The sequence below is a fragment of the Struthio camelus genome, chromosome 10 (assembly GCF_040807025.1).
Source record: "Struthio camelus isolate bStrCam1 chromosome 10, bStrCam1.hap1, whole genome shotgun sequence".
NCBI lineage: Eukaryota > Metazoa > Chordata > Aves > Struthioniformes > Struthionidae > Struthio > Struthio camelus.
Window position 1 is genome coordinate 15,852,915 of NC_090951.1, and position 17,939 is coordinate 15,870,853.

The 17,939-nt window shown below is 35.4% G+C and overlaps 2 protein-coding genes across 2 annotated transcripts in view; one reads left to right on the plus strand and one right to left on the minus strand.

The window, feature by feature from the left end:
• LONP2 (lon peptidase 2, peroxisomal) overlaps positions 1-17,939 on the plus strand; it is a 185,774-nt gene that overhangs the window by 81,381 nt on the left and 86,454 nt on the right. The window lies entirely within an intron of this gene.
• The window catches only part of LOC104146414 (ATP-binding cassette sub-family C member 12), a 39,273-nt gene continuing 21,414 nt past the window's right edge, over positions 81-17,939 (minus strand). The window contains exons 14-29 of the mRNA XM_009678415.2: positions 17,038-17,172; positions 16,854-16,944; positions 16,705-16,770; positions 15,057-15,146; positions 13,751-13,854; positions 10,923-11,126; positions 9,917-10,143; positions 8,358-8,495; positions 6,557-6,743; positions 5,359-5,448; positions 5,041-5,230; positions 3,734-3,893; positions 2,266-2,344; positions 1,833-1,946; positions 1,166-1,330; positions 81-173 (exon numbers count right to left, since the gene is read on the minus strand). Coding sequence (XP_009676710.2) covers positions 81-173; positions 1,166-1,330; positions 1,833-1,946; positions 2,266-2,344; positions 3,734-3,893; positions 5,041-5,230; positions 5,359-5,448; positions 6,557-6,743; positions 8,358-8,495; positions 9,917-10,143; positions 10,923-11,126; positions 13,751-13,854; positions 15,057-15,146; positions 16,705-16,770; positions 16,854-16,944; positions 17,038-17,172 — 2,133 coding nt within the window. The remainder of the gene's footprint in view (positions 174-1,165; positions 1,331-1,832; positions 1,947-2,265; positions 2,345-3,733; positions 3,894-5,040; positions 5,231-5,358; positions 5,449-6,556; positions 6,744-8,357; positions 8,496-9,916; positions 10,144-10,922; positions 11,127-13,750; positions 13,855-15,056; positions 15,147-16,704; positions 16,771-16,853; positions 16,945-17,037; positions 17,173-17,939) is intronic.

Sequence of the window (17,939 nt, forward strand, 5' to 3'; positions counted from 1 at the left end):
AGGAAATCTGAAGTGTCATTTGTACTCAGTATCACTCGTGCATTTCCAGTGATCGTACAGCCAAATGCCAAAGACGACTTCTATGAGGCTAGTTTGTGTGCTGCTGCCAGGAGTGATGCAAAAGCAGAATTAGGGTTTTTTACAAGGTCTTTTGGCTTGCCAAACTCGGCTACCTGAAAGTTAGAAGAAAATGGTTAAGCGTAAGTATCAGTGTTTCTCTCTTCTGCTCTCTATAGTGCTAATTTGGGTAAGGGTACAGGACGTAAAATATAATGCAGAAATCTAAGTAGGAATTTCTTGTAGGTTTCTGCTTCTAAAGTAGATTAAGAGAAAAATTCTTGATACTCTGAATCTAAATTATCATTCTTGTGGTGATTTATGACTAGATAGAATTCTGCTGGTTAACAGATATAGCTGAAAATAAAACTCAAGATTCCGTATTTTTATTTTTAGAAGGCATTTTGTAAACTAGCACAACTCAGGAGGGAAGTTATATGGTCAGAGGACTTCAGAATCCTGGTTTATTAGTGACTGATGTGCTGTTCCCATGACTTTTGTCAGCAGGCATAATCGTGAGAGGACATCTCAGAAGAAATGTTTGAATGTATAGAAATACATGTACTTCCTTTAAGGCTAGCTTGAGCAACAGGGCAGCAACATAGAATTCTATCTGAAGACTTAGACAAATTAGCCATTTCTGAGTTCCATCTCCTCCTTCCAGAGTAGTTGTGCTAACCCCTGTGCTGTGGAGTCATTGGAGGAGGCTTCTCCTGGTAAATAAACTATTTCATGTAAAGGGGGAGAACGTCGGTAACGAGCATGAAGGTATACTTCCCATGCACTACCACTGTTCTCTTCAAGATGAGAGTGCTGAAGTTTCTCAAATGTTTAATAAGGAGAAATGTGTAGGGTGTAAAAGCAAATTGAGGTGGCTTTAAATTATGGGAAGAAATAGCAAAAGTGTACATAAGGAGAAGTTTCCACATCAGATATGTTGCAAGAGATAAGTTCACCAGCCAAAGCAATGATTCTTCTTCAGAAATTTTGTATTTGACTGCACGTAGTCCTAGTTAAATGCACCATAAGGAGTAAGTGGACAGTGGCAGTGTATGGGATTTGATGACTTAACAGGCTTATTTCCTTTGGAATTGGTTTAATTCCATACCTTTCCGTTGCTCATCACCAGGATGTTGTCACATTCCATAACTGTGTCTATGCGATGTGCGATGCTTAAGACTGTACAGTCTTTAAATGCTTCCTTGATTGTGCACTGAATTAGCGCGTCTGTTTTGGAATCAATAGAAGCTGTGGCTTCATCAAGAAGTATGATCTGTTGAAAGAAAGAACTTTTCAAGCATTTGATGTGGTAGCAATGTAGTGCCAAATAGGAAGCCTTACGATGTTTTTCTACAAGAATAGAGATAAATGTATATTAAAAGCTAGGTAACTATTTTTAATTGCTTGTTATTTATAGTTTAACTAGAACAAGAAAATGCATAGTTACTTCATATCACCTGGGCTTAGATTTTTTTCAAGTTTCAAAGAATTTATCAGTTGTAGTATGAGCAGTCCCAAACATGTAGCATGCATATAATAATTTGCAGGATTGGGCCCAAACAAAAATCTTTTCATTCTTTAAACAGATGAAAAAAACAAATGAAAAAATCTTTTCATTCTTAAACCAGTCATGTAAATAACAGAAAAATAATGAATTATTTTTAGGTTCCTTTTTCCCTTTCTTTGTTGGGAAGTTTTAGGCAAAACTTCCTGGTATAGTACTTGAGTATTCTTGTTTAAATACTTCTAATATAAAAATCACTTCAGTTACTTACTTTTGAATTTCGAAGCAGTGCTCTTGCCATGCAAAGCAGCTGCCGTTCCCCCACAGAGAAATTCCCTCCGTTTTCAGCAACAACTGCTTGTAAGTTTCCTGGAAGTTTTAGTATCTACAATGCATTTAAAAAAATGACAAGACTTCTTACTTCCTTTGTATTGGTTGTGCTCCATTGCACGTTTGTCTGATTTTATAATTAGTTGTGTGTCATATATTCCTGGCAATATTGTACAGTATAAAATTGAAAAGAGGAAACAATGAAGTAAGCACATTGTAGTTACAGTACACTCACGCTAGTGAGAGTACACATTCATTATTATTGTTACAGCCTTCATGAATAATTACATACAGTACTAATAAATAGTGAATTCCAATTCATTTTAGTACTTTTATCAGAAAATAAACTATGACTGAAAACTTCAAATACATACAGTATCTTTCATAAATGTTCTTTCAAGTGCTTGCCAGATCTGATCATCCGTACAGTTACTGAAAGGATCTAAATTATATCTGAAAGAGGAAGACAGAGACTTTAAAAGAGGTAAAACACAAGACAGAAGACCCAAATAAATGTCATACAATTATTTTTAAATATTTGAGTGGTCAAATAACTTACCTGTATGCATTTTATTTTAATTTTTTAATAGAGTATTTGCATTGATTTTTTTTTTTTCTACTTCAAATTTTTCTGTAGTTGAGTACTTATGGAGCCAAAAAGAAAGAAAAGCCCTGTTATCTCGGTGTCTAGATAATAACATCGTGGCACTTGCTACTATTCTAAGGAGATAGTTATATTTTTATAAAGTATATTAGCTTCCTTCAAGCAATCATTGATGCTGTAAATCTTACCTAATGACTCCTTGCCTCACTTCCCACGCTGGTCACATTAAAGCTTTTGTTTTAGTTATCTTTCTGTTAAATTATTTTTTTAAAGAGGATGGCATGTAAGGGTAACTTGTTGAACAAATTGAGTAAAGTATTCCAAGACTACATAACAACATGAAAGATGGCACTGGTAGTCTTGTGAAAGAAAATGAAGTGGACACTAAGATTGGGTGGAGAGGAGTTAAAAAGAACATGAATAGAGATGGAGCAAAAGTTGTAGGCTTTCATTATGTACTGAAGATGCTGTTTCTCTTTGTTCTGAAGATAAGAGAAGTTGTGCACAGTCTGAAACCGTTGTAGTAACGTAAAGGTGGAGATTGTTATGGCCGAAATGAAAGGCCAGAGACTGATTGTTAGTACCATTTCAGGTAGACTGGTAGGGTGGAAGAAGAGTGGGATCATCTATTGCAAAGGGGAAGGACGGAACTAGAAAAGGTTTAGGAAGAACTCAGCCTGAAAGAATAGCTCTTCAACCCAGTATGTTTTACAACATAGTGACACGTACCCTACTGAAAAGAGAGAATTTTTAAAAATGGTTTCATGCACCTGTAGTTGAAAAGTTATTTTACTATAAAAATTACTTATTTCAAATACTTTGAAATAGTTTGTACTTCATATAGTTCTGTTTTCAAAAATCTAGTTCACTGAGGATTCTGGGCAAATGAACATGAGATTTGGGTTTAGTTTCCAACTTTGCTTCAGATTGTGTAAGTTTGAGATATAATCTTAGCCAAGTCACTTGATCTGTCACCATTTCCCATTTCTAATGGGTATTAGTACTTAACTTTCTTCTACTTAGTGTTTGTTTTGATTGTTTGCAGTCTTCATCTTAGAAACGTATAAAGGAATTTGGATCTCAGTGTTAGTGGAATTATTAGTAGTAGCAAAACCGTGCTGAGCTCTCAGGGCTTTAAGCCTCTATAATAGCAATGTGAATTTTAACATGCATTAAAATATTAAATTATCATTTTTTGTTTTACTCTGGAAAAAATGTGAACTTATAACAACAACTACCTTACTGTACCTATGAACAGAACGGGATCTTGAGGAATAACTGAAAGTTTTCTTCTTAGATCCTGCAAACTAATTGTACAGATGTCCACATTGTCTATTAGGATAGTGCCAGCAGTTGGTTCTACTAGTCGAAACAGCGCTACTCCTAGTGAAGATTTGCCTGTAGGAAATAAAACATGGAATGATTTTTTTTTTTTTTAAGCGGTTATCTAAAGTGGATACCACCCAAATCTGAAAGGTTCTTCACTGACTAACCTCTGATGGAATATTTTTCTCCATGCCTCCCCCTGAATAAATACAGTATAATTATTATGACTGGAAGATGTTAAAAGTTGTGTGTCTGTGCCATCCTATCATTGTGCCACATCCATCATTTGGAGTGAGCGGGGTATGTGATTTTGAGGTGTGCGCAATTTGTTCATTCTCGTTACTTGTTCCATCTGGGCTCTCTGAATGTCTTAAAAAGTGCACCAGTAATATTAAAAGTGCTTTAAAATAAGGGCATTCTTTGAAATTTTGCTGAAAGTCACTTAGAAGGTTTTTAATTTTTAAAAAGGAGCATTGATATATTAGATGAACAATGCAAAAATTGAACCTAGACAGTTAATTTTTCTGATATAGGACAATTTACAAGAAAAATTTAATGTTCCACAGGCTGTGTAAGCAATTTGTTGGAATTGGCAGTTTCACACGCACAATAAAGAGTTTAGAAATGTCCATGAAAATTCACAAGTTGATACATTTTTTTTATTAACTAAAGATAATAAAATCTGATTTAACCTATGGTGCTTATTGAACTGTGAATAGATAAACAAATATCCATGGATTGGGATAACAGTTTTCATTATTTGCTGAATTGACAAAATATTTAGTTTGTGCATAATTGAAGAGGAAGCTTCTAACTGCTCTCCCTCTTTACAGGATATATTTACGCGGTGTAATGAAGTGTTGCATAATGATATCAGCAGTTAGATCTGACTGTGTGAACTGAGATATTAGAAGTAGTACTGCCATGTTTCCCATACTATTTCACATGTATTAATAGTCCCTATTTCTCAGTATCATTTTCTAACATGTACGGAGTACGCTATTTAGATTGTCTTAGAATGTCATAGTGCCGCCCTGCAGTGTAGATATTTTCAATATATGGGTTATTAAAGAGTGTGACTCAGTGGTAGAAGTGGGTCTTCATAGTATAAAAGCACAGTTTTTAGTTAAATCTATTTAGAAACAATAGTCTTTGAGAAATGTGTGTTAGGTGGCACAAGAAAGCACAAGTCTAACGAAAAGAAAAATCTGCATCTTACCAGAGCCTGTTCTTCCGACAATGCCAATAGTTTCTTGACCATTAAATTTAATATTTAGGCCTGTGAGAACCAAAGGACTGTTTTCTCTGTATCTCATTTGATAATCTTTAAATATAATTTCTCCATGACTCGGCCAGCCTTTGGGAGATTGCAGTGACTCTGAATGTTTTGGAGCTTCAGGAACACACGTCTCGGAAATGGGGGAAAAAAGGTATAATAATATATCCACTTCAATAATACTGTTTTTTTTTTTTTTAACAGAATTCATAATATTTATATAAGTTGTAGTCTTTTACCACATTTATAGGTAGCTCTTACCAGGACATACTGCATTATCTGTTCAACTGAAGTAAATTTAGCATCTGTCTCCGTTCCTGTCCGTACACATACTTGGAGAAGACCGCTCAGCTATAATTTAAACAGAAAAAAATTCTGGTACAACTATTGGAAAATCACCTTTTGTTCATTTTTATCTATAATACCTCTGTTGAGGAAAGAAAATTGAATAATCAAAGTAAAAGGATGCTTAAGAGAGTGAAGCAGTACAAAAGCTTATCAACAACACAGAGTTCAGTAATAGACCCTGAGGCAAATTCCAAGCTATTACAACTGCCTGTGGAGACTGCTAAGCTGCAGCAGCTAGAAAAATATCCTTCACAGTTTGATGAGAAATACTGTGTTTTTCCTGGCCTTAGTTCTTACTGTTAGGAGATATTGCAGAGTCAATGAAATGCATATATACTGTGAAATTTTAACTAAATACATGTTTTTAACAACACTAATAATCTAGCCATAATGTTCCTGTGGTTTGTTTATTCCTCTTGCATTAACTTTAGGTGGATGTTTAAGTTTTACATATAAATAAAAGTAATGGACTGAGGTAAAAAAAGGCTAAAGTGAAGGGGGGGGAAAAAAAACCTTTTTGCATCTCAGAGTTTTATTATGATTGGAAATACTTCAGTAGCTGCGCTGCAAGTGGAATACCCCCAAAAAACAGAGTACCCTAAGATTGTAAAGCGGGAATGGTTCTTTAAGACAAAAATAACATTCACTTTTATTTCTTGTGAAGAGCAATTACTTATACTTAATACAAAGACCATAATCACAACAGCGATATGCTTTGCTAAATTTGAAGACAGTACAGACTTGACTTGGCCCATAATGAAATCGTTTCAATCTCATTTAAAAAAGATATTATAATTGAGTTTAGCAAGCTATAATAGGGAATTTGTGTGAAATGAAATACATAGCCAATAACAGTGGAAATATAGATTAGCTTACATGTACAATTTATTGTACAAAAGCTCTTTCTAAAGCATGGACTTTTGTATCTCTCCTCCTTTTTCATTGCTGTAGCTTGGCATGCTTGCAATATACTGTCTGTTTATAAATAGGATAGCATGTGGCCCAAGAGCATATAGTTCTTGTACTGTATTGTATAAACAGTGGCTAAAATAAGAAAATTGCATGTAACAGCGTAATTTAACAAGATTAACCTGCAAATAATTTATTTCACCTGGATGATGTAGGATAACGTCAAGCCTTTTGATGCAGCACTTATGGAAGGAGGGCTCAAAACAACAAATAGTGCCACGATCAAAGTCACAAAGCTCATGAGGATGTCTGTTCTAACTGCAAACCAGCGTAACGCACAATTAAATAACAGAAAATGTTCAGCATTTTCATTATTTAACTTTTTAAACCTGTAATGAAGGCAGAAATAAACATTGTTCATAGATAGATTTTAACATAAATTAAAGTTTCATGCCAAGAGGTGAAGTACTGGTTTTATTTTTACTGTAAGCTTCATGAATGTTTTTACTTATTATGCAAGCACAGTTGATTAAAGTAGGCAAGCCCAAGATTATTGCAGATTTATAAAGAATCAGTTTACATTGCAACATTTTCTAAGGCAAATGCTATAATTCTGAAGAGAATCTTGCAGGTAAGGCATTCTCTCCACTATGCTACCATCATGGTGAAGATACTTGGATCAGTGCTTGTCACTTTAGGAATATATTTCATAAAAGATGCTCTGTGTTTCCAGGTCCCAAACCTTCCCATATTAGTTTAATAGGCAGTTCTTCTTGGGTGTACTTGATCTCTTGGTATGTCTCTTTACCAAACAAAACCAGTTTAAACAAATCCCATGTGATCTGTTCTCTAATCTATGCTGGGCTAGTGAGTTCTGGACCTGCCTTTCCCCTCTCGCTGAGACAGGTACCCTCCCTGAGGAGACAGAGAGCGATAAAACCCCTTTCTGCTCAAACGTAGGGACTGCATCTGTAAGACAAGTAAGATGAAGGGAAGGGACTGAACTTCCATTCTTGCTGCCTGTGTCATATCACACTCTAACACTGGGCTATATGAAGAGGAATATATTCTGGACACAGTTTGAGAAGGACAGCTCCTGCCCCAGGGCTATGGGAGTACATGAATCATTATGAATTTCCTGTTGGCTGTGTAGTGTGGCACATTGTAGCCTCTCCCTGGCTTTGGAGGAGGGAGAGAGAAATGGCAATGGTGGAGAGCAGCTGTGAATGTGTGAGTTGCCAGAGGAGATGAAAACAGGAAGGATGGGGGGGCTTACAGCTATTAGATACGGACCTATAGTGACTGGTGGCCCTAAGAAATTTAAAAAGAAGTGTATCCCCTGAGAAGCCTTAATGGAACCAGAGAAAGCAAGAAGTTATCGTGGGCTAGATCAGTGATCGCCCAGTACGTATCTAAAGTAACAGTGATTTATAAGTGATATTGCTTTTTACAATTCTGTGGACCATAAAATATGAATGTCCAAGAGAACATCCAGGATTCTGTGTCACCGCTAAACAATGGCGCTATTGTCCAGTTTGTGACAGTGAAAATCAAGCCTGCAGGTTTTGTTCTTTTTCTGTGCAAGTCTCTGTTGCTTTATGAATACATTAGTGAGAGTCATTGAACCGTATCTCTTTTAAAGGGTCTTAGAGATTGCTTAAAACTCAAAAGTGAAAGCATATGCTGTGTTTGAAAATTGTCACAGCCAGGTTGGATGTTTAATGGTTTTTTTTGAGATTCTTTTGAGATTCTGTAGTGGAAACTGGTAGCATCCCTGTGGCTGCTCATTTTCTAAATATAAAAAGGTACAGAATCTTTGCTGCTTGTGTAGCACGATGCCTTTGATAAGACCATTCTTTTATCACCCTATCATGATTTCATCAAAGTCACAGGGGATACCAGCCTGTAGTATCCACAGTCACCTCAATCTGAAGTCAGTGTTACCTCTTTAAATCAGAGCCAAAGTAAAACAAAGAATATTTAATTTATTCTCTTTATCTTACTGGTTGATATAGTTGTCTTTTTTGTCATAAGCGTGAATTACACTGAGACCTTGCACAGAAGACGTTATATGAGACAATAGTGGTGATCTGCTCCTATTTTCCATTCTTTTTAGTTCTTGGATAGTTCTCTGAAAGATTCTGTAACACAATAGAAACACAATGTACGTGTTTTATATACCAGTAAAACCTGTGGGTGTAAATCACAGCTAATAATTTGATAAAGACACTGCTGCATGCAAGTTATGTGAATTCAAACTTTTCAATGCCTGTACAATGACAGCTCTCGAATTTGTGCTCTATAATTGTGTCTGAATTTCCCAAGAACACGCAACTCTACGTAGTCCTCCAGTCTCTGCTTTGCTTTTTCTTATCAGCTGAGTTCTGCTTTCAGTTTAGAGAAAACTGAGACTATAGCCTCATCTCTTCTAAGTTTTAAAATATTTTGTACCCTCGGAAGCCAGTAAGAGAATAGTCCCTATATTTCCTGTGTAGAGGACAGCCTACTGGCTTGTGCCAGATAGATATTTTAGATATCTAGCTATCTCTCTATCTATAGATATTTATATTAGCTTAAGACACCTGTAAAAGTGTAAGATATTTGAATGGTAGCTACCATTATTTGAAACAGTTCCCTTCAAGTTATCTCAAGTCACTAGTCTGTTGAAAACTCTGGCCACACTTGCCATTTCATACCTTTTTTTTCTCCTCAGGCCCTCCATGAAGGTTGTAGTACAGAAAAATGTTGCTAATACGCTTTCAGTACTGAGAATCTCCTGTCATGTTTCAGTCCTCATAATACCTTAGTAATGAAAGAACACAAGATACTGACCCAGAAAGTATTTGTCTCCTTTCATTACTGATGTATTATGAGTAAAAATATGACAACACATTTTAAAAATTGAGAGAATATAATGTCTTGTATATTTCTGTGTGCATACAAGAAAAACAATGAAAATGCTATAATTGTATATTATCGGAAGGAGAGAGAAGCTTGAGGAATGGCAACACACCTAATCAAACATCTGTCTTTCACAGGAACTGGATACTCTGGGGTGGTGGTTGAATGTGAGAAGGTGTCTTTGAATTATGATAATTCCTGCATTGCTGGATGCTGTCTATCATGTGCTACAGCACTGAATTTCCAGCCACTTCACTATGCCGCTCCTGCTAACCTGGCCTATTTCTGGGTCTTTGTTCATAGCTGTAGGGCTCTGGGTGAAGAGACAGTAGTGGATGACATCTACCTCTGTAATCTCACTCTGAACAGATAACGAGACTTGTCTCTATTAGCAGAAGATAGTTTAACCAAAGACTGAATGTAGTCCTTTATATAAAAAGCAGAAAATAATTGATAGCTTGCCATTTTCTGCCTGATGTGCTTGCTATTTAAGATACTTGGTTCTATAGGTCTCAGCTTCCGATAAGCCTTTACAAAAGAATCTGCAGAATTGAAGTTTAAGAATAAAACACAAAAGCATGCACTGTAAATGTCTACAAGTCAAAAAAAAAAAAAAATCAAATCACTTAAAATACTTTGAAAGAATAGTAGATCAACTTACTTAAAAAGAAGAATAAAAATAACAGCTACAATAGCAACTGCAATTAGAAGAAAAGGAAAAACAAGGGCTATTATGACTAGAATAAAGAAGACCATAAAAAACTGCTGCAAAAAATTCTCAGCGTGAAATGGAAGGCTCACATCCAATTCATCCATGTTATTAGAAAAAAGGTTCATTAGCCTGCCAGTGGGAGTTGTATCAAAGAAACTCATTGGACTCTGCAAGATCTGTGGATAAAGGAAAAGAGCAGAATCAGATGGTAGTCTGTCTCTTACTGTATTTAGAGTTTATGCAGTAAGCTTTAATCTTGGCTAAGATTAAAATGTTAGGAGTAGCAGACAGAATTTTATTACAGCTTTCCTAACATCAATGTTTATAAAACAGCTTTTGAAAGTAAAGTAAAGCTTTTGAAGGTAAAACAAACACATCTTAAAAGTCTTTTTCTGTTGCTTTTGTAAGTAAAAGCAAAATAGATGTACTGGAGTCACGATATCAAGGACTTGATGATTTCAGAGCACAGTCCTACTACCTCCACTCAGCTTTCTGCGACTTGTACCGGAAAAATAGCGCCTTATGTCTTAGCAAATTAAAAGTGCTGTAATCCTTGAATAGGTCCAGTTTGCACAAAATTCTAGTTTCTATGTGCAGAGAGCTTTTCACTGCAGAGGGTTTAGATGTTTTATGAATGTTCATTGATTAAAACATTTTTATAGGTAGTATTTTTATAATAACAGACTGAAAACCTGATACAAAGGCTTGGATTCATCTAATCTGCTTCAGATAGCTATAATGCACACTTCTGCATCTGAACCAGTTTCCTAAACTCTCTACGGTCGCTGGAGAGAAGTATACACTTCTAGAGGATTGTTCATCTGACCTGCTTCAGGCATCTTACCTCAGGACAGGATGAATCTCATATTAGAAGTTTCTCTTTCACTCCATTGGCTGTGAAAGAAGTCTAGATAAAATAAATATTATCTAGTAAATAGGAAAGTAGTTGTTTTACCTTAGAAAATAAACTATCATGTAATGTAGATGAAGCCTTTAATGTTGTCTTTGTGAAAACAAACCCTTTAATGATGCTTAGTATGATCATGGTCACCATGCTAATTCCGTAGATTAAGCGATAAAAGTGTGTTCTAGAGTTATCTGAGGTGCTTGCCAGCACGGAAGTGCCTTTGACTGCATTATCCACAAAGCTGTAGCTTTCCTATAAAACAAAAAGAAACAAATCCATGACTTAAACATTAGATCTTTGCTGATACAATGATAAATAGCTGTCTAACTCATAGGAGTGGAAGAAGACCAGGCAGCTATAATAGAAGGTACCTCTTGGCTTTTTCTTAAAAATTCTTTTGTGTCTGAGGAAAAACATGGTATAAGGCTTTCCTAGGACAATAAATTTGTTCCACTTTATATAGAGAAAGCCATGGTGGGCTGGATCCAAAAGGCTTTATAAGCTCTCTTATCAGATAGATGTGATTTTTTATTGTATAGTGTTTTTAAGGTTTTGTCAGTTTTAAAGAATTTAATGAATTTTTTAAAATAATTTGGAGATACATTAGCTCAGTACTCTATAAAGCTTTACAGTGTCCAGTTCCACCATTAAAGAACTGCCTTTTGACCTATATTTAAGTTGTCTTCTTTTAGTACTTGGCTTCCCATTTGTTTTGGCTATCAATTTTCCTTTTTCACCCTTTTCCACCCATATTAAATGCTTAAAGATTTTTCTTAAGGGTTTTGGATAGCCTGGTTATTTGTGCTGTTTCCTCCACTAAACAGAGAGAGAAGATTTTTCACAGGCAGTATGAAGTTAACAGTTACAGAAGATAATCTTTTTGAGCCTTTTAAGAGCTCAGTGAGTTCTGAGAGCTCTGAGCTCTCTGTGGTGTTGTAACAAGTTTCAGATGGCTGTGATGTATTTTAGGTTGCTGGGTTTCTCTTCTTCCACAAATAATATTTTTAAAGTTCCATGCACTCCCATTGTATCTGTCAAATTATATAAATACCTTGAATTAAGAATTTTGCATAGGGAAAGCTGTAGATATTTTCTAAAACCCCCACTTGTTCAGCTCAAAACAGGGACAGTTGTCATAGTTCTTACTGTGATTCATGCAGAAAAAGGGTCAAATTTCTGCAAAGAAGTGAATGGAATATTTTTAGGAGCATTTTAATTCCCCCTTTCTGGTTATAGTAATAGTCAAGATAGAAAGAAGAAAAAGCTAAAGTAAGGAGAAACACTGAATATATCCGAAGTGTGTGACAAAGGCATCCCTCTATAACAATATGTTTAGTCTGTTGTTAAAACAAGTATGTTGTTAAAAATATCTTTTACTTTTTTTCTGCTTATTTTCTTTTCTGCTTATGTTTAATTTGCATTTCTGTTTCATCCTTTTAGGAGGAAAACAGATGAGGTTGGGAGGTTTTTTATGGTTCTAATATAACAGTAGACTAATGCTAATATTGTCAGGGGTTACAAACACAGGATATTGAAATTTTATTCCTAAGTTGTTTTTGTGTATATTAATATAAAGTTCTGTGAAAGTTTTCTAGGGAACCTACTTTTGGGGCTAAAGTGAGCTGACAATATCCCATTTGTTTTGTAAGCTTTTAATCAGCAGCAGGGAGAAGGTGCTATGATGTTTGTAGCACTAGGTAAGATTACGTTTTTTGCTTGCCTCACTTACTTTCTGCTTCTCCTCTCAGTAGCTAAGTACCTTCTTTTTAAAGCATTTTTCAATTGTATTTAGAAAAGGGGAAGGGGAAGTCAGTGGATTACCCGGGTCTACGAGCTGGCTGTATGTCGTCTCTCAGAAAGATTGTCAACTGATTTGCCCAAGAGTTTCTTTAATACTCTCTTATGTGGCGGTGGGGTACAGTTTAGTACTACGTGGCTCTTAATTCATGACAGCCATCTGAAATGTGATTGTGTTCTGTTAAAATCAGTGCACTGAATACAGATCAGCGCATGAGTCATTTCTACAGTCTTGTGTGGGAGAGTGCAGAGACATAAATAATTTACGTAGCTTTGCATCCCTGAAAAGCATGTGTCCATATATTAGTCAGTCAACTTTATTCTGTACTGCAGAAATTGGAGGAAGAAAAAAAAAAGTCAGTGACATTTTAGTTGCATGAATCAGTAGGTAGGAGAGAGATGAGAAATGAAATCCTACCTTTTGGGGAAATACAAAAGGAGGATGCCAAAGGAACCTGTAACTGTGGGAAACGTATGAGTGTCTGAGGGGGGTATGGTATAAATACAATTCTGAAAGGATGATATAGATTGAGTCTGTGGAGATCACAGGAAATCAGGAACGGTCCCATTGGAAGGGAGGGGAAAATATTGAAAATAGTAGGGATATAATACGTTTCCCGGAGAGAGCAAAGTAATCATAGTAATATAAGCTAAGTTCATCTATAATAGCATATCATGATAATAAATAATGATAATATCATAATATAAACAGTGATTAAATGTAAACAGTGAGTGCTGTGTAAACAGTATTAACAGCCCAGGTCACTGTACAAACAACTTAAGAAAGACCCCAGGAGAAGAAGGTGGCTCTGAAATGTAGACAGAGGGGGGGCTGATGAATACCATAGAAGAGGGATGTGTAATTAGTGAGCTAGAGAGAAATTAAGATTAATAAAAGGTTGATCTACAGTAGTAGCTTTAAAAAGGAGCAGTGCAAATGCCATAATATTAAGTATGTTACAAATATAAACAAAATAAAGTAGATTTGATCTTTATTGCTCATGTATTTCAAATATATTTGTAACTATCCCTCTAAGAATCAGAAATTAACCAGAAAATTATTACACTTGTGCACATACCTCTGAGTCTTGCTCCACCCAGAAACTCAACCACCAGTTACTGAAGGCTGAAGAGCCAATCATCAGCATAAAAAGGAGTACTATGAAAGAAGACAATGTGAAACCTAGAAATGGAACATAGCACCAAACTGATGGAGCAGAAGTAGTTTAACACATGATATATATATATAATCTGCTGGATAACTTTTTCAGCAGAGATTTTATTACTTAAGTCTTACCTGTTTTTTCTTCCTTATATGTGTAGAATTTTCATTTATAAAAATGAGAACAAGGAGAATAATTGTTTTTTGCTTAGTGACATTAATGTAAATTCTGCACAAATAGAATATTAACAAGAACATCAAAACTGAGTTCATATACAGGGGTATATCTAGCATGACATTTATCAGAAGCATGGCAAAGGAGCAGACTCTTTGGTCATTGCTTATGTTAAACAAAATTTTTCATATGACTACACATCTCATGCGTGGTATACTCTTTCTGAGTAACTTTTCATTACAGTAATGACTGAGAGAAAATATTTTATGTGCATATTATGAGAAAAGACAGGATGCTGCAGAAAATCTCTGAATCTTTTAAAAGAACCAGCATTCAGTAGGCAGTACACACTGGGCACAATTCCAACAGGGGTTCTCAAAATTCGTAGTGCTCATGTAAAAATTTGTTAAATGAGTCTCAGTCCTCCTTTTAGAGAGTTCAAGATCAACAGAATAGTATCGTATGGATAAAGAACACATATACAATTAAATAACAAAATATTTCTAAATGTTTCTAGTTTGCAATTGCCATTAAAAATAATCTCCCATCTAAATACCTTGGAAATATATCTAACCATATCTAAGTTTCACTGTTGACTTCCTATTATAATGTACCTGACCAATACCAAGGTGTTCCAGATTTTGATAAGTCTGAGATCTTAATAAGATCCAAATGTAGCTGCTTAATTTTCACTCTGGCTGTGCAGTGTCCAGTTTTTCTAAATTTTGTCAGTGTTTTTTTTTCTGTTAAAAGATTTCTCTCTAAAGAGGAGATGAAAGAAGTGATCTGTCTCTCTAGTTTATACCTCTTTCAAAAGTTTATAATACTTCATTTTTTTGAAAATATGTTCTTTAATGTGATTGTCACGTTCTAATAAAATTAAAGCAGGTGTCTTTAGCTGAGATAAAGAACAACTCAGTTTGATACTGTGCATCTTAAAGGTTTGGATGAAAGGAGGAGAACAGAGACCTAGTGAACCCTGTCTTTACAAATGAAATTGTACATTGAAAAGTGAAAATTTAATAAGAGAACTGTTTGCATAATGTACCTCCGGAAGCTTTAATATAAGCATGATAGGTTTTCCATGTCACTGAACCTTCCTGTTTTTCCTCCTCTTGAACAAGTTGATTTTTAGGAGCTGCAATAGAAATAGAAAGTTGTTCCTTATAGGACTAGATGTAGTCATTTTTGAACCAGTGTCGACCAATATTAAGCATGTTTTTAGGACAATAACTAGACAAAAGAATCTTTGTGTTAGTTGTTTCATAAGAACATTTATCAAATATACCTATTCGTTTGTAGCTTTTCATTTGTGCTTTTGCTAAATGCTGCTATATGGTAAATAGCCCTTCTGATTTTGTAATGGTTATTGAACGGCTAGAAGATTGTGATAAATTACATGCGTTTACTAAGAATGGTGAACAGCTTTTAAGTCTGCATACAAAACTCTATTGGTATTCCATTTCTCCCTCCTCATCCTTGACGAAACAAAATATCAATAGAAAGGAACGCAAAACCCAGATTTTGTTTCAAGTAGGAGCAGTTATAAACCCCTTTTCCCCCTTAGTGTTTCTGAATTGAAGTAGGAAGGCAGAATTTTTATAGCCAAGAAGTGATTTGTCTTCTGTGAAATGACCCTTCTAGCTAAAAGAAAATGACTGTGGGATGGCATGATAGAGATGTTCAAAAACATGAGTGAAATGAAGAGGGTGTGTAGGAGTTCAGTGTTCAGGATTTTTCAGTGCAGTAACTGGGATGTCTGAGATGAGGCAAACCAAGCAAAAGGAGATGGTTCTTCCTGTGATGCGCAGTAAATCTGTAGAACTTGTGGATGCTTCACATGAGTTCAAAAATAGGCCAGACAAGTTCACAAGGAAGAAATCCATTGAAGACTGCTAAATATTCAGAAATTACTATTAGGTCAGGAAGGCTCTGCCTTGAAAATAGTTGAAAGTTGGGCTATGTCAAGAGAAGTACTACGTATGCTTGCCATTGTCATTCTTTGCTGGGCATCTGCTTCTGGTGGCTGTTGGAGACAAGGTATCAGGCTAGAAGGACTTTTGATCTAACTCAAAATGGCCATTCTTGCATGCTGGTATTGATTTTTACTTTCAAAGTGTCCTCTGTTTATTTTTACTGCAAAATCCTCCCCCCCCACACCATGTTTCTGGTCATTCTATATTTGATTAAGGGAACCATACTCTCTCCTCCTCCGTTCATGTTTGTTGTCTTGAACAGGACCTGTTAAACATTCTCCGAGTGTATTTACCAGCTTAAGCCCTGCAATTTATATAACCAGAGGCAAGGCTAATTTGTGAATCTTGATGGAGATTTCCAAGTTGCTCATATGACTGAGAAAGTTAAATTGTGAAACTTTGGTGCCGAAAAAATAATAGGAGTTTGAAGGATTTTAATTTTGGAATTAGGTAACTTACATGGCTCTTATGTATTTAAACTCTTTTTAAGCTAACCCATAAACCAAGATAGAGAAAAAGCAGTAAGACAGTATCTGTTCTGAGAAGCTTATAATTAATACAGGCTGAGTAGACTAAGGAGGAGATGCAAGCAGTGCTTGTTGAAGAGCAGGTTTTGAAGGGCCCAGTTTCTCTATTTATGTACTTTGAGCTTCAAACTGAGTTCATTTAAAAACAGTGATCTGGAAAAAAGCTAGAGTAAAGTGTTTCTGTGTAGCATACCTGCATTGCTTATCTCTTGGGATTCTTTCCTTTGTGCCTTATTTCCCTTATCAGACATATTGAAAGCTGCAAACATGAAACAATAATTAGAATAGCTTTTTTTCGTTCAGCATATCAACAATTCAAATTTTAGAGATAAATTATTTTACCGTAATTTTCAGCTCCTTCATGAGGACTTCCTAAGATGTCGCTTTTGTCTTGGGTTTCTATAAGTGACTCAATAAAAATATGTTTTGGCTTCTGAAAGAGAGGATGCCTTAATGAAACTTGAAATACCATATTCTGAAGCTTGTAAATACTGGCGTATATTTAATATGAAAAGGTGACTATTACCTTTGCTTGCTCTATATGAAGATTTTCAATCAGCTGAGCATAGTGTCCATTTTTCTGTATTAAATTTTTGTGAGTTCCACTTTCACATATTTTTCCATCTTCTAATAAAATTACTTCATCACAGAATTCTAAATACTGTATTAGTATAAATGCAAAATTAATTCTCTAAGTATTGCAATTGCATGGAAATAAATGCGAATATCTAGTACTTGGAATAATGGAATGATGAAAATTAGCAGTTCTCATTTCACAGCTCAGAAAACGTATGCAGTTTCTTGATCATTTGCTACCATCATGTAAATGTCTATGCTCTTATCTGTGCTGCTCAATTGTATACATTAAAGACCTGTTTGAACCAGCTTTCTGATATAATCAATTTTGTTGTAAAGATTCAGCCTAAATGATAAAAACAGCATAAATCAATTCCACCAAAACACATTAGTCCTTTTAACTAACATATTCTTGCTTTTTTGTTAGACTGTGCTTAATAAACAATGAAGACAACCGAGAGAAAGAATTGCAAAGAAGTTATTCTCAGTCTGCTTTCCTAGTGCTTATTCTGTATAGACCTCAGTTTAGTACATCCAAATGATAGCAGCTATGGCTCCAAGGTCTCGACATTTCTCTTAAAGACTGCCAAAACAAAAGCGCAGTTTCATCCCACTTTTCCTTGTTTTTTTGCCCTCCACCAATCTCACATGTTGAATTCTGAAAGGGGTAACAAAGCGAGCTGGCAGGTGGCTCTGTGCTGCTTAGGAATTAGCCTGTGGATTTTCTAAGCTGGTTAGGTATGTTGTCTTTTTAGCTAATGGAATGACAGTGAAGAAACAAAGCAAATCCAATACGTTTAACCACTAACTGTATTTTTTTTCCTCCTACTTGATAAATCTGAATTTGAAGAC